General features: G+C 27.5%; 2 protein-coding genes across 2 annotated transcripts in view; both read left to right on the top strand.

Annotated features, from left to right (window-relative positions):
* Positions 1-3,347, top strand: part of LOC132927493 (histidine decarboxylase) — a 33,790-nt gene extending 30,443 nt beyond the window's left edge. The window contains exons 15-17 of the mRNA XM_060992031.1: positions 2,450-2,605; positions 2,682-2,831; positions 3,011-3,347. Of these exons, the coding sequence (XP_060848014.1) occupies positions 2,450-2,605; positions 2,682-2,831; positions 3,011-3,150 (446 nt within the window). The 3' untranslated portion in view covers positions 3,151-3,347. The remainder of the gene's footprint in view (positions 1-2,449; positions 2,606-2,681; positions 2,832-3,010) is intronic.
* A 3,125-nt stretch (positions 3,348-6,472) lies between these two features.
* On the top strand, positions 6,473-9,035 carry LOC132926394 (uncharacterized). Its single transcript, XM_060990742.1, has 2 exons — positions 6,473-6,691; positions 6,895-9,035. The coding sequence occupies exon 2, from the start codon at positions 6,905-6,907 to the stop codon at positions 8,786-8,788; it is 1,884 nt and encodes a 627-aa protein (XP_060846725.1). The 5' UTR covers positions 6,473-6,691; positions 6,895-6,904; the 3' UTR covers positions 8,789-9,035.
* Positions 9,036-15,392: the final 6,357 nt, after the last annotated feature.

Below are 15,392 nucleotides of genomic sequence, written 5' to 3'. Positions count from 1 at the left end.
GACATGAACTAAACAATTTCGTAAACTCAAATAAAGTATATGCTTCACAATTAATGTGTTTTTAAAACAAGCAATACCTATTTTAAATAATTTACGAGAGATCTTATGTTAGTATCATTGCTTTTTTATATTGCATTAACGATATCCAATCCCTCAATCCTTAAATTCATAGCTCCATGGGCGCCGCGAGAGGGGTGCAAGAGGGTGCACTTGCACCCCCTGGTTTTACAAAAAATTAAATTAAATTAAAAAAATCGAATGGTATTGAAACTATTTTATTTTGCATAATTATCTACATTATTTCTATTAATTATTATTATACTTATTTTACATAATTATCTATATATAATATTATTTATATTATGTATTATAATACTTATTTTTTTAAATAATAATTGTAAATGCCTAGGTTTTTTCCAAATTCTTCAATTGAATTTTCAGTGAATTTGGTATTCTCTTCTAGTCTCTTATGTACACTCATCATACACAATCCGGACAATCGGTCATCATCAGGGTTCGGGACTTAAAGCATTTGTTTATTTTTATTGATCGACTTAAAATGTAGCAGAGTGCTATGGAAGTGTATGTCATGTTAAAACACGTTCAATTATAAAATTTGAAGTGATTTTTTTTTGCTTTTTTTAACGATTTTCTATCATATATTGTCAATGTATAGGACATTAGGACATCTCAGTTGTCACGTGTAAATTCAATATATAAATCGGTCACTTTTATCGCATACGAGTTGTCGTGTAGGATAAAGGCTACTATTTTCATTATCGGGTTTTCTAATCATAGCCACTGGGCCGCGTTACATTGTAACCGTTGAAAAAAAAACTAAAATAACTTTGTATTGTCATACAATTTGAAAAAATATTTTTATGTATTTAACTATTATTATTAATATTACGTATATAAGCATTATTTAGAAATTAGCGTATACCTACCTACTTACACGATGCGCCTCCCTGATAAATAAAATTCCTGGCGGCGCCTATGCATAGCTCTGATTATTAAGTACTTACATTATTTTAATGCACCTACCTATATAAGTTAAACAACAGTATGACATAAATAATATTGTAGGTAAAGATGTACAAATTTTAATTTTATAAACTGTAGTTAGAAAATGTAATAAAAAGGTTCTCATAGGTTTTCATTAGAAGAATTATAAAAAAGAGGTTAGCATCATAAAGCCATATTAACCTTTTATAAGTGGTTTAAAAATACATTTTAACGAAAGTGTGAATTATTTTCTACTCATAGTATGACTGACGGACGATTTATGTTAATAATTGTTTTTTATCGTATAAATAATTTAACACGTCCACTATTCAATGATAAGGTGTATTTGACATTTACTACGCAAATAATACTGATATGGGTATAGTAAAACAGTTTCCTATTTTAATGTTTTTAAAATATTTATTTTGATATGATTTTTTGGGGGAAGTAATAACTAATAACATGTATAAATATATAATTATAAAACATAGCTAACCTATAACAAATAATATAGTTACTAAGAATCTAAGTAGAAAGTGAAACTGTTATTATAATAGTATAATTTTTATTGTATATTTTATGATTGTATTTGACTTACCTTAAAATATTTACACATTTTACTAATTTAATTGATAAATATATAGGTACATCATTTATTAATTTTCGTAACTTTTCTTGAACTTTCTATGGTACAATACTCCAATGAAGATAACCATTTACGTGATGATTTTCTACGATTTAGTAACCTCACAATGAGCATCAAAACGAAAATCGCACTTACATGGTTACTCTTTTTAAATTATTTAAAAACAGGTTAATCATCATCCAGCTAAACCACATCGTATGTATATTCAATTAGTAAAAAATATTAATAATTTTATTTAATTTTTTTTTACTGTAAGTTGTACAACGATTTAGCTCTTAAGTTACTCCCATTCCAAAATGCATAATCAATTTAAATTTATTTATGCGTGACGAAAAATTAAAACTTTAAAATAGTAACCGGTCGTCAATTTGGTGAACGGATATATCGATGAAATTAAAAAGCAAGTTACATTTATAGTGGTGGTTAATAATTAAAAAATTACTGTTACAACGAGTAACGTCTAACGGTCTAAACATAATAAATATCCATTCGGCAATATAACCGTTTGCCGAGATGTCCTAAAACTCAATATTTACTTATTCGCATTTTTCCGTCAGTCTGCGCCTGTTTATAGTTCATAGTCGATAGCAATAGCCAAAGTACAATATGTTGAATATTTTAACTCTCATGTTAAACTTAAACACGTTTTCGTAATATTTTTATCCACGAAAGCATTATTATATTTCATAAAGCGTAAAGCTATTTTACAAACCTTTTTTTAGATATGTTTAAGTTCGTGTGTAAAAAAATAACCATTATCGTTTTTGTTTCTTTTTTTTAAATTGTTTTTAATTACAGAGACACGTAATTGGAATAATAACTTCGGTGCCAGTCTTCTATTAGCCAATTCACCTATGTCACCAAAAGTAGTGAACGGAAGCTTTGCCGCGCTATTTGATAATGGAGACGATTGGTCACGGAAACTATTGAGAAGTGAAATGAAAGATAGCTCTTGTAAATATATACTTGAATTTTTGTCGCGATTAATAAGGACAATACTTAATATTACTTACAATTTGTATTTTTTAAGCGATGAGAAGAAGAATTCGCGGGATTTTGATGTCAGGAAAACAGTTTTCTCTGGATTCGCGTATGGATCTAGTCCAAGGAATGGTTCCAACCGCATCAAAAAAGGCAATTATGTCGGAGTCCATTAAAGATTCATTGGAAGAAACGTTAGGTGGTTACTAAATAGAACGATACGTATATTATTTATATATTACGAGTATAATCGAATCGTTTGAGACTAAATATTGAAATACGTATACCAAATGACTAATAATATGTTATTATTCCGTTGTAAAATTTAGATCAAGAATGTGTTGAATTTATTTTAATTTTAAAATTTATGATTTCTAGAAAATAAGAACACAGATAGTGATGAAAAAGAGAAGAACGGAGAGTCGAAAAATCCTAAATCTCGTATTTTTCGTCTTCAACAACATGAAACCAGTCTAACTCCTTTGATTGAAGGCAATAACGCAGATCTTATAGATTAGTTAAATTACAATATTATGGTAAACTAATCGTTTATTTATTAATTTCTAGCTGTTTGTATTATTTTTCAATAAATATCTATGATAAGCACTTAAATATTTTTAAAAATAATAATAATTAGTAGATTTTAGAATAATAGCATTGTTTTTTTTTGTACAATATTGTACCTCTTATTTCATTTGTTACAAATTACATTTATCAAACATTTTTAAACTATATTATTTAATTTGGTGTCTATCGAATATCAAATTAGAATAGAAACTTTAAAAATGCTATTTAACTGCTATGGTTTCGAATTTGCTATCTAGATATACTTTTATTTAAGATTCTTAGATATAATGTAATTTAAAATCGAGAAGTGATTATTTATTTATTTAATTTTTTTTTATTTTGTAATCAAAATATAATCATATAAGTACCTACCTACTATTATGAATATTTATTTTAATTAAAGTTTTAAATTCTAACTATATATATATATATATATATATAACTATAAATCCTTAACTATTGTAGGAATATAATATTTTAAACGTACTTACACACAGTTAAGTTACATAAAAACATTAATTTGTTTGTATTATACAAAATATTAAATACATAATAGATAGGTATCTACAGCAAAAATGCATTAGTTATTTTATAAAATATAAGATCTACAATATTGTTATTATTTCAAACATAAATTATGGTCAAAAATTAACATAATATATTATATCTACTGACATAAATAGAATAAAAGAATTGACAAAAGTCAAAAAGTACATATTTTAATAACATTATAATATTTTATTATATCTTGATCTGTTAAAAAAAAATCCATTAAAACGTTTTTGTAATTATATCTTAAATAATTACATTTAAAATATTATTAAGGTTAATGTTTTGATTTATTATTTTATTAATAAAAATAACAGTTTATTGGCAGGAAGGTATAGTGTGATTTGGGGCTGCTTATAACTCGTAAATATTCTAATATATAATTTAATCGGGGAGGGAGGGGATCTGGGAATGCTTCAGATAATCGATATAGTAATAATTAATAAAATACTTTATTATCAAATTAATTGAATCAAACGTGATCTAGTGGGTTTAAATAATTAGATATATTTCTATATATTGCTACATAGTATTAATTTATACAACTTTTGTAGTTTTAATGTGATCAACTGTTGGGTGAACTAAGCTTACACAGTCTTCTCCCCTCAAACGCACTATTACTATGCCCTAATATAATAATAATATATAATATTGATTTACAACCTAATACATAATATATATTATCTATACATTTTAATATTTATATAGATTTATAAGGGTAACACATAAATATAATTTAGTCAACATTTTAAATATTACCTAACTCATAATATAGTTAAGAAATATTAAAAAACAAAGTTTTAAAATTAAAAACTATATATATATATTAATAATACGCCTATATATCAACCAAAAATATTTTAAAATACCGACCGTCTAATCGTTCAATTACAATTTTTAATATACCTAGTAATGTATCCTTTAAATTTTATAAATTTCAAAATGGCTCAGTGATTTTTCGTGATTAGAGATATGATCTTTAAGTTGCTAAATGCAAGTTTTGATTTAAAAAATGTTAATCTATAATAGTCATTAATACGCTTATACGGCTACTAAGGGATTCAGTCGGAAATTTGCCACCTTGATTTATTGTACTTAACTAAAAATTTGATTGTCTTTATTACAACTGTCAATGGCTAATACTGTTCTAATACATTATAATAAATTTATAATAAAGAAATACATCTGAATGTATTATTATTTTTTAACTACAAGGAAATTCTTTGGAAAGTTAATAACTTATATATAATATGTTAGCGGATATATTAAGATATTGTCAACAATTCCTAGGCAACATTTTCACATAGCAGACATCTTATGAAATAATAACCCATCATAATCTACATAATTTGACTTGACAAATTTGGATAATGAAAATGATCGCCAAGCCCGTTGTCATCATCTAAAGATAATTGAATATTGCAAATAGTTCGTTTGAAAAAATGTACTTATGATTATTGGAATGTACGCGAAAAGAGAAAACCTATCAGCATAAATTATATTATAATTCGTTTTATATGATAATATTATTATTATTTTGGAATATTTCTAAGGTCAAAATATGCCTACTTTTATTAAAATTATAAAACTAACTGTACCGTAATAATGGACACTGGTTTCCTATTTTCATAACTAATAGATATACCTACCTAATAGTTATCATTTGTATTTACTAGACCGTTTGTCATTTCATTATTGCTTGAGACATTTTGACACAATTTAAAATATCTAGGAAATATTGTTATTAACTTTGCAAAATAGCCATTGTCGTTATTTACTAGTAATACACTATAATTACTAAATATCAACATTGCCTCTTACATATACTTATATATATATATATATATATATATATATATATATATATATATATATATATTATAAATATTATACTAATCACTTATTCGCTTATATATAGCTGCTTATATACATGTATTTAATAATTTAACTTAAGCTTACAATATATTTAATACTTAATCAATTATTGTACTAGTATATCTACTTACGCAATCAACGTGTTGAAAATATTATTCTCTGTATAAGCTTAACATTGTAGTTTGTTAAAAAATTTATAATACACTTAATAATAATTATAATCTATGTATCTTAACATTTTAGTAATTATAGTTAATATTATAATATAATTTAACATAAGCTATCGTCATATTACATTGTTAATACCTCTTTACTGCAGTGTTACCGATCGACGTATTTACAATTTAATTAAATATACCGCATTTACATATTATTTCAATACTTGAATTTAATTATTATTATAATATACAACATTATATTCTATGATATTATATAGGTAGGTATGTAATTTCCTTCGTTGGTTACAAATTTCCTAGGTGGCACCACTGGTACCTACTGCAGGCTACTATAAAAAGCTCGGGTAAACGTAAATTGCGCCCAAAGAAAGGACAAAATTGTAAATTGCGCCCGGTATTTTTCAGGTACACATTTCTATGTAGTAAATTGCGCCCAATAGAAATATTATTTTTATGATAGTTATTTAGCATTACCCAGAGGAAACTACGAGGAGGCGACTTTCGCTGTCCTCCAAAAATGATTAAGTTAGTAAAGATTTAGTTAATAAAAATTAATTAAAAAAAAATATATATATAGGGGAGACCGGGTCTAGTTGTAACATGGGGTAAGATGTAACATAGGCGTTAAGTATTTGTAAATTGCTTCTATAGAATTCTAATAGATAGCGTTAGATTCATAAATAAGGATTATTATATGTTTTGTTGTTATCAGAATCATGTTGTAATTATTAAAGCGATAACAATCATAAAACTAATTTTATCAGTAAATAGTGAAAATATTTTGTTATCTTACTATTCAGTTTGTTATCACAGTTTTAAAACTTAATCACAAGTTTCAGTCACACTTCGATCCAAATGTTGTGCAGATTTAATTGCAACAACACTCATTAGCGTAAGTATTATATTACCTTTTTATTTACAATAAATATTAAAAAAGTCATGTTGGGATACAATGTAACAAACTGTTTGGGGCTAGTTGTAACACATTTTTTATCATAGTGTTTATTTTAAACAAATTCACCATTTAATTATGTCACACATGAATAGTATTTAAATAACATATTAATTTATTATTACACATTTATACTTTTATAGAACTTTCAATATGCCTAGACACTATATAAGAAAAACAAATAGAGGATTCACAGCAGAGTTGATTAAAGCTGCTGCAGATGAAGTTATCATTGAAAATAAATCAGTAAGAAGTACTGCAAAAAAATATGATTTGTGTCATGTCAGTCTGTCGCGGTATGTAGCAAAATTTAAAGCTAGTATGAACAATGGTGATGTTAGTACACTAAATGTAGGATATAAGGGGCCTAAACAAGTATTCAGTGTAGACCAAGAACAAATACTATCTCAATACATAAAAAATTCGGCAGATATGTATTTTGGACTCACCCCCCGTGACATTAAACAACTAGCATACCAATTTGCACACAAACTAGGCCTGAAGTATCCTGAGGTATGGGGAAAAAACCTTATGGCTGGGCCTGATTGGTTTACAAAATTTTTAAAAAGAAATTCTAGTCTTTCTCTCAGGCAACCAGAAGCAACCAGTTTATCCAGGGCCATGAATTTCAATAAAGCTAATGTAAATTTATTTATGGATAAGTTTCAACAAGTGTTATTAAAATATAAATTTGAAGCTCAACACATATACAATATTGATGAAACAGGTGTAACAACAGTTCAAACACCATCCAAAATAGTTGCTACAAAGGGGAAAAAGCAGATAGGTGCTATAACATCAGCTGAACGGGGTGTTTTAGTTACTATGTGTATAGCAGTAAATGGAATCGGTTGTGCTATACCACCAATGTTTGTTTTTCCTAGGGTCAAATTTCATCAACATTTTTTAAGGGGAGGACCTGCTGGATGTGTTGGTACAGCCAACAAATCTGGGTGGATGCAAGGTCCAGAATTCTTAACATTCATGGAACATTTTGTAAATCATGTTCGACCAAGTCTTGAAAAAAAAGTGTTGGTGCTTTTAGACAACCATGAGTCACACTTATATTTGCCTGTGATTGATTTTTGTAAAGATAATGGCATTGTTTTATTATCATTTCCACCACACTGCTCACATAAGCTCCAACCACTAGACCGTAGTGTATATGGTCCTTTTAAAAAATTTGTTAATAGGGAAATGGATCAGTGGATGACCATGCACCCAGGGTCTAGAATGACAATATATGATATTCCTCAAATTGTGGCTGGGGCATTGCCCGATGCAGTATCACCTCGAAATATAATGAGTGGTTTTAAAGTTTCTGGTATTTGGCCATTTGATAGAAATATTTTTCGAGAAGACGAATTTGCACCATCCTTAGTTACTGATGTTGACGAACTGGAAACACATCAAATAAATCAAGATACTCATCCTGAACAAGAATTAGTCAACAATCCTGAACAAGTCCTGAACAGTCCTGAACACAGCAGTCTTGAACCAGAATTACACATCAGTCCTGATCAAATTAATGTGAGTTCAAATGCTGCTATTCAAGCGTCAAATGATAATTGTTCAAATTCTAATATTCTAAACCAAATACTGGCTGATAATCCAATACCTTCAACAAGTTCCGATATGATATCACCAGAAAGTATTCGCCCATATCCTAAGGCAGTAAGAGAACAAAAATTAAATAAAAAAGGTAGACAAAAAGGCAAAAGTGCTGTGTTGACTGATACCCCAGAAAAGAACGAAATAGAAAAAAAAATTAAAGCAAAAGCTGTTAAAAGAAACATTTTTGAATCAAAACAAAAACAGAAAGTCAAAACTACAAAACGCAAAAAAGCTAAAATGACTAAGGAAAACAATTATACTTCAGATGAAGATGAGACATTTTGTTTAGTGTGCATGGAAACTTTCAGTTCAAGTAAACCAAATGAACAGTGGATTGAGTGTAGTAAGTGTAAGTTCTGGACTCATGTAGACTGTGCAAGGGAATGTAAGAGTCCGTTTTATAGGTGTGATAACTGCTACTAAAAGACTGAACAATTTAAATACCTAATTAGCTATGTTTTTTTATTATTCTTAAGTAATGAAGGTTCCTCTAACTTAATACTGAAAAGTGATTTTATTATAATTAATTTTTTTAATATGTTTATTATTATTATTATTATTTTTATTTTTAATGCTGTTATTAATATTATACTCATGTGTAAAAACTTACACATGACACAAAGAGCTATTTTATTTTAAATTATTTTGTTCGTTATTTTTTAATATGTATACCTACTTTTATTAATACAACTTACTTATGTGTAAAAACTATTACACATGACAGAACTATTTTATTTTAAATACCTAATTTATATGACTATTATTATTATTCTAACAGAATTGTTTTATTTGTTTTTTGATAAATATAGAAATTAAACAATATATTTGTGTGTGTTACAACTTACCCCACACCCTGTTACAATTTACCCCACTACTGGGGTAAAATGTAACAAAAAAAAAATTATGATATTCAACTTTATATTAATTTAGGTGTTTATAACTAAGCGCCTACAAAGCATAATATGAAACAAGACAACATTCTCTATCTATTGGTATAAGAAAAAACTGATAGTGAATATTATTTTCTAAGATACAGCCACAAAAATTAAAAGTGTTACAACTAGACCCGGTCTCCCCTACCAATGGGATTAACCACGAGGAGGCGACTACTACTGTCCTCTATTAATGATTTTTTGGTTTACTCGAAATTAATAAAAGAGTTACTAAAAATGGAAAAATTAATTTCAAATATATATATTTATATTATGAGATTAATAACAGGTTTTTTAAATATTTTTTGTTTAGGTTAATTTATATTAGTAAATAATAATAAAAAATACAGTTACAAGTTATCTGCATAGTAATGAGACATCATCTTCACATACTCAGCTGTAGTATAGTGTTTTCATTGTATTGTTAAATAATTTTTTCCATTTTTAAAATTTTTTTTTTTGAAATTTATAAGGTTCATTTATACTACTAGTTTGTATATACATTTGAGATTGTAACTAATATTTTATCCATAATATATATAAATACGGGGATGAGGTGTGTAAAAGCTTTTAGTTAAATTATCGTGAAAAGATTCATAGGCATTAGTTGTCCGAGTTAGAGTTGCGGAAGCTGATGTGCAAATATTCGGAGGAAAGTCAGCAAATAAAATATACGTGTTTAAAATATAGCTAGAAAATTGTCTAAGTCAATCATCTTCAGGCATCGTAGGTATTAATTGATAGTTAAAATAATCGCAAACATTTTCTGGCTCTAAAAATACCATTCCAAACACATGTAATAACCATTTTCTAATAATATATCAGTTTGATTTATACTCTGAACTTAAACCAACTTTTTGAATTCATCTCCACCAACCAGGCCTGTGTTAAGTGAAATCGACATCCTATAATCATGACTTCAGGCCAAACGTTTAGGCAAGCAAAATGAATAGCTTTTTCAAAGTCAATAACCATAGATTTGGGTTTAAATATCAAGTTTTCAGTACATTTTTCTTTCAATGTTCGAAAAAATAGATATATTAGTTAGTAGATTTATTTTTTTATAAACCAAACACCAATAGTATATAGTGCCCGTTAAAATATCTATGAATACTAAATAGTTGAAGGAAGTACTTGGTACAATACTCAAATGTACCAACTACATATAACATTTCTGCTTTTGGTGCAAAAATGTCTTTAGCATCCCTTGTTTTTATACCTAACAATTATTATTCGAGTGAAATACCATCAATTGGTAAACTATCAACAGTTTTAGCACCCCTGCACATTTTAGAGGTCTAGTTGCGTCTATGGGTAGCGCCCGATTTACCAATCCATGGACTTAGGGCAACGATTTACAGTTTTAAGCCCAATTGTCCATTTCTATTTTCTTCAATGCCAAAACGATGTATTCAAAATATATTTTTAAATTAATGTTATAATGTAATTGGCTGCTTATAAATGAGATGATAGAATAACATTTTATTGTCAAAAATATGATTATTTAATATACAAGAACACTTTACACTTTAAATGTGTCTAATTAATGTTTAATATTTATTCAGGTATGCAAACTTTTTTTTTTAAAAAAAATAAGTATTTTGATTATTAGTTATTACACTTATATATACCAAATTAAATGTTTTTTTTAAGTTTAATGTTATACCTAAGTCAAATTTGATTTCAGCTTTAAGTCCGTCGTTTTTGGAAAAAAAGCCATTATACTTTATAACCTCATCAAAATATCTAAGTATCATTTATATTTTGTTTTCCCAAACTATAATAACAATGTATAAAATTAATTTTATATACTTGAAGTCAGTGGGCCCAATGCAATATGTCTCATTTTTCCTTGTATAAATAAGTATGGCACTGATTATAGGTCACTTATTACTGAAATATTAGTAATGCATTTTGTACGGACAACGAAGTATGTACACGGGATAGCTAGTAATTTATAAATGCTGAATTGTTGATTTCCAAAAAAGTATCAACATATTATGAATTAATAGTTAAGACTATAGAATAACCATTTAAGATAGATGATATTAAAAAATCTATAAGTATTTGATTTTGATTAGTTTTTAACACTTTGACTGCGGCATGGTTTGACCTGAGCGACCCCCCTATGTGGAAAATTTTTTTTTGTCAAAAAGGTTCCTTTTACTCTACTTTACTTGTATCAGTACTTACTTTTACTAATGTTTTGTTTTTTGACTATAAAAAACGAGTGTCGACGCGTAGTCGACGTCAGCATCATAGTATGGCGTTTTTCCCAGATGCGGGATGTCGACTATGCGTCGACAATGTTTGGATTTCTATTACTGCGTCTAAACGCCATTATGATTAATAGCCTGTTAACTCTTTCCGGCACGGTGGGATACACGTAATCCCACCAAAAAAATAGCCCGTCCGACACGGTGGGACAAATAGCATACCACCTATAATCTATTTTTTTTCTATTTTTAATTCGTCTGTTGGTTTAATTTAAGATATTTAATATGTTTTCTATAATATATAGCTAATGCATATAAATTCTTAGAAGGCTAACATTATTAAATATAATTTAATTAATTTTCTTAAATTATTATTTTTAAATATTTATTCTTAAAACTTGATGTTTAGTTTTCTCCTTATTGACTCGACCGATTTGCTTGATTATTATTTCATTGAATTCCAAATATAAAATAGATTATTTTGGTTTTGGTTTTAATTAGCTATTCTAAGTATATGGCTTGATATTTGTGTAAAAGTGAGCATCCATTATATGTCCCGCCGTGCAATTACGCGTGAGTATTCATAGTGGACACCACTGGTGGTACGCGTACTGTGCGATTTCGTTTATTGTTGGATTTATTGTTTATTATTCGTCAAAGTGTGCGATTTTATTATTTTTTAATTATTTTATTACAATGGCTAAACGTTATTCAGACCATGAAGTAAATGAAATGTTATTCGAAGATTTACCGTCAGATGACGAAAGTTTATCGTCTATTTATGATACCGATGACGACGAAACATATGTTCCCGAACCTAATAATAATACATTATTAGTTACCGACTCCGATTCAGACAGTGATGAAAATGTAGAGATTTTAAACATAGAAGAAAATGTTACTTATATTCTCCCAAGTCCGCAAAAAAATCGTTCGTCAAATCGTCGAAAAATTCCAAATAAATTCACACCAAATGCTTTCCCTAACTGTCGTGGTCGTGAACTTTTTCCTAGTATTGAAAATTATCAAATAAACGATGAACTTGCTGTACCTTTACTAACACAAAATATGTCAAGGGAAGTACAAACTTTTGACTCAAATTCAAATTTTCAAGACGAGTTTATGGAACCTGTTTGGTCGTCTAATGAAAATATAAATATTGAAATTTCTTCGTTTGATTGTTTGGAAGGACCTACAAATATTGAAGAAACCTTATCTGAAATAACTCCATTTTCAGTTTTTAAACTTTTACTGACAGACGAAGTTATTTCGTATATTACCTTTCACACTAATTTGTATGCAAATCAAAATTACATGCGAAATGGAAAATCATACACGGAAACAAATAATAACGAAATAAATGCATTTATTGGATTAAATCTATTAATGGGGATTAAAAAACAATGTAGTTATAGAGACTATTGGTCATCCGCCCCAGATTTACATGTTACATATATAAGTAGTATTATGCCATTAAATCGTTTTAGTTGGATACTGTCTCATTTGCATTTGAACGATAATTCGGTTATTCCAAAAAGAGGTGAAGTAAATTTTGACAAGTTGTATAAAGTAAGACCATACCTAAATTTTATTTTAAAAAATAGTCAGGCATTGTATAATCCTAATCGAATAGTGGCTATTGATGAATCGATGATTAAATTTAAAGGTCGTAATTCATGTAAACAATATATTCCTAAAAAGCCCATAAAAAGAGGTTACAAAGTATGGGCTTTAGCTGACAAGCATGGGTACTTATGGAACTTCGATGTGTACACAGGGAAATCTGGTGACATAACTGAAAAAAACTTGGGTGCTCGAGTGGTTAAACATTTGTCTGCTCCACTTCAAAATAAAAATTATTTTTTATACTTTGATAATTATTTTACGAGTTATCCACTTATAACTTATTTAAAATCAAATGGTATTTACGCATGTGGAACTGTGAATATGTCAAGAAAACATTTGCCTAAGTTCAAAGATGATAAATTGTTTAAACAAGGAGATTACGATTGGCGTATTGATCAATTTTCAACATCAATCATCAAATGGAAAGACAAACGTATGGTAAGTCTTTTATCAAATTTTCATAACCCAAGAGATACCGAAAATGTGCAAAGGCGAGCTAAAGATGGAACAGTTTCAATAATACCATGTCCAAAAGTTTTGAAAGATTATAATCAAAATATGAACTGCGTGGATAAACTGGATCAAAATAAAAAATCATGTCAAATAGATCGCAAAAGTAAAAAATGGTGGCATAGAATTTTTTTTCATTTTCTTGATATTGCAGTTGTAAATTCGCATATAGTATATACACAAGCTACCGGAAATAAAATGACAATGAAAGATTTTCGTCGAAATATTTCGGGACAACTTCTAAGTACAACAATTGTTAATAAACGTAAATTAAAAAACACAACAAAATCACCAACAGAAATAAAAAAATTCAAGCCATCGGTTCCCGATTACATCAGACTCTAAAAATCCGATCATCAGCCAAAATTGTCGACTAGAAGGAGATGTACTCGATGTAGCACAAAACAAAAAGAAGTTAGAACAGAGTGGATTTGTTCAATATGTGAAATTCCCCTTTGTATTACAAAATCTAGAAATTGTTTTTCAGATCATCATAATGCGTAAAAAATGGTAAATATTTAGAATAAAAATAATTAAAATACAGAAAACTCATTATTTTATATGGTTGTTGTTTCAGTTTTGAAGAATACATACTAGTATCAACGTGGACACAAAAAAAGTATTATAAGGAACGATTTTTTTATAAGTGTATAATTATATTAAAATATTTATAATAAGTATTGTATAAACATTTTTTGCTACTATATTTTGTGCATCAGCAGTTTATATGTTTTATTTTGCAGTTAAGTTTTAATTTGTATTAAGCTATCCTGGTTATTTTTTTAAATTCATTATATAATTTATTTTAATTGTTAATTATATGCATATAGATAATTAAGCAAATTGTCAAATTAAAGTTATATAAATAAATTAATTCGTATGAAATGACAGAAAAGAATAGTTACTCTATGTAGATGTATAAAATATATGAAACGTTTATTGCATGGTGGGATTTACGCTGTCCCACCTTTGGTAACTTCCTAAGTTTTTAAGTATTTTTTGTTTTATTTCTAAAATCTATGTTTAATTATAATTCTAAATACAAAATAGTAACGAAAAAAAAAAAACATAAAAATTTATATGTCCGTGCAACAAGGGTGTAGAACATACTCAAAATCTCGTGCATTAAAGAGTTAACGAAAATTATATTTGGTTGGAATTTGTTACGTAAAATATGAAAATAAATGTATAATAATAATTTATTATTTATATAGGTAGTGTTATATTTATTAAATATTAATATATTTCATAATAGTACAACTGAAAATAAATAACTGACAACAGTAAATAAAAATAAATGAAAACTTAATAGAATAAAAATAATCATAGATTAAAACCTTTAAAAACATAGCAAACGCTTCGCAAATTAAAAATAATTTAAAAAAACTTAACAAAACGTAAAATAGAATCGTTAAAAATTGTCTATACAATAATAAATCAATAACTAGTAGCCATGATATATTTTATAACACGTACCTAAGCACAATCCTGGCTTTTCTGGGCATTCGTCGCAATAATATGTTGTTTCAACTCTTTTTTTGTTTCTTGTACAAATTACACATCTTTTTCTAATCGGCCTATTTTTTGTATTTCTCGGAACTGAAGAAAAATATATTTTCTTACATTTGATTATTTGATTTTGATTACAGATGATATTTATTACAAGAAATATGGTTATCTTACCTTTATTACGAAAAACAACCATCAATAATTTAAAAATAGCTGGAATTTCAAACCACCGCG

Source organism: Rhopalosiphum padi, chromosome 3, assembly GCF_020882245.1.
Source record: "Rhopalosiphum padi isolate XX-2018 chromosome 3, ASM2088224v1, whole genome shotgun sequence".
NCBI lineage: Eukaryota > Metazoa > Arthropoda > Insecta > Hemiptera > Aphididae > Rhopalosiphum > Rhopalosiphum padi.
This window is presented reverse-complemented; position numbering and strand designations above follow the sequence as displayed.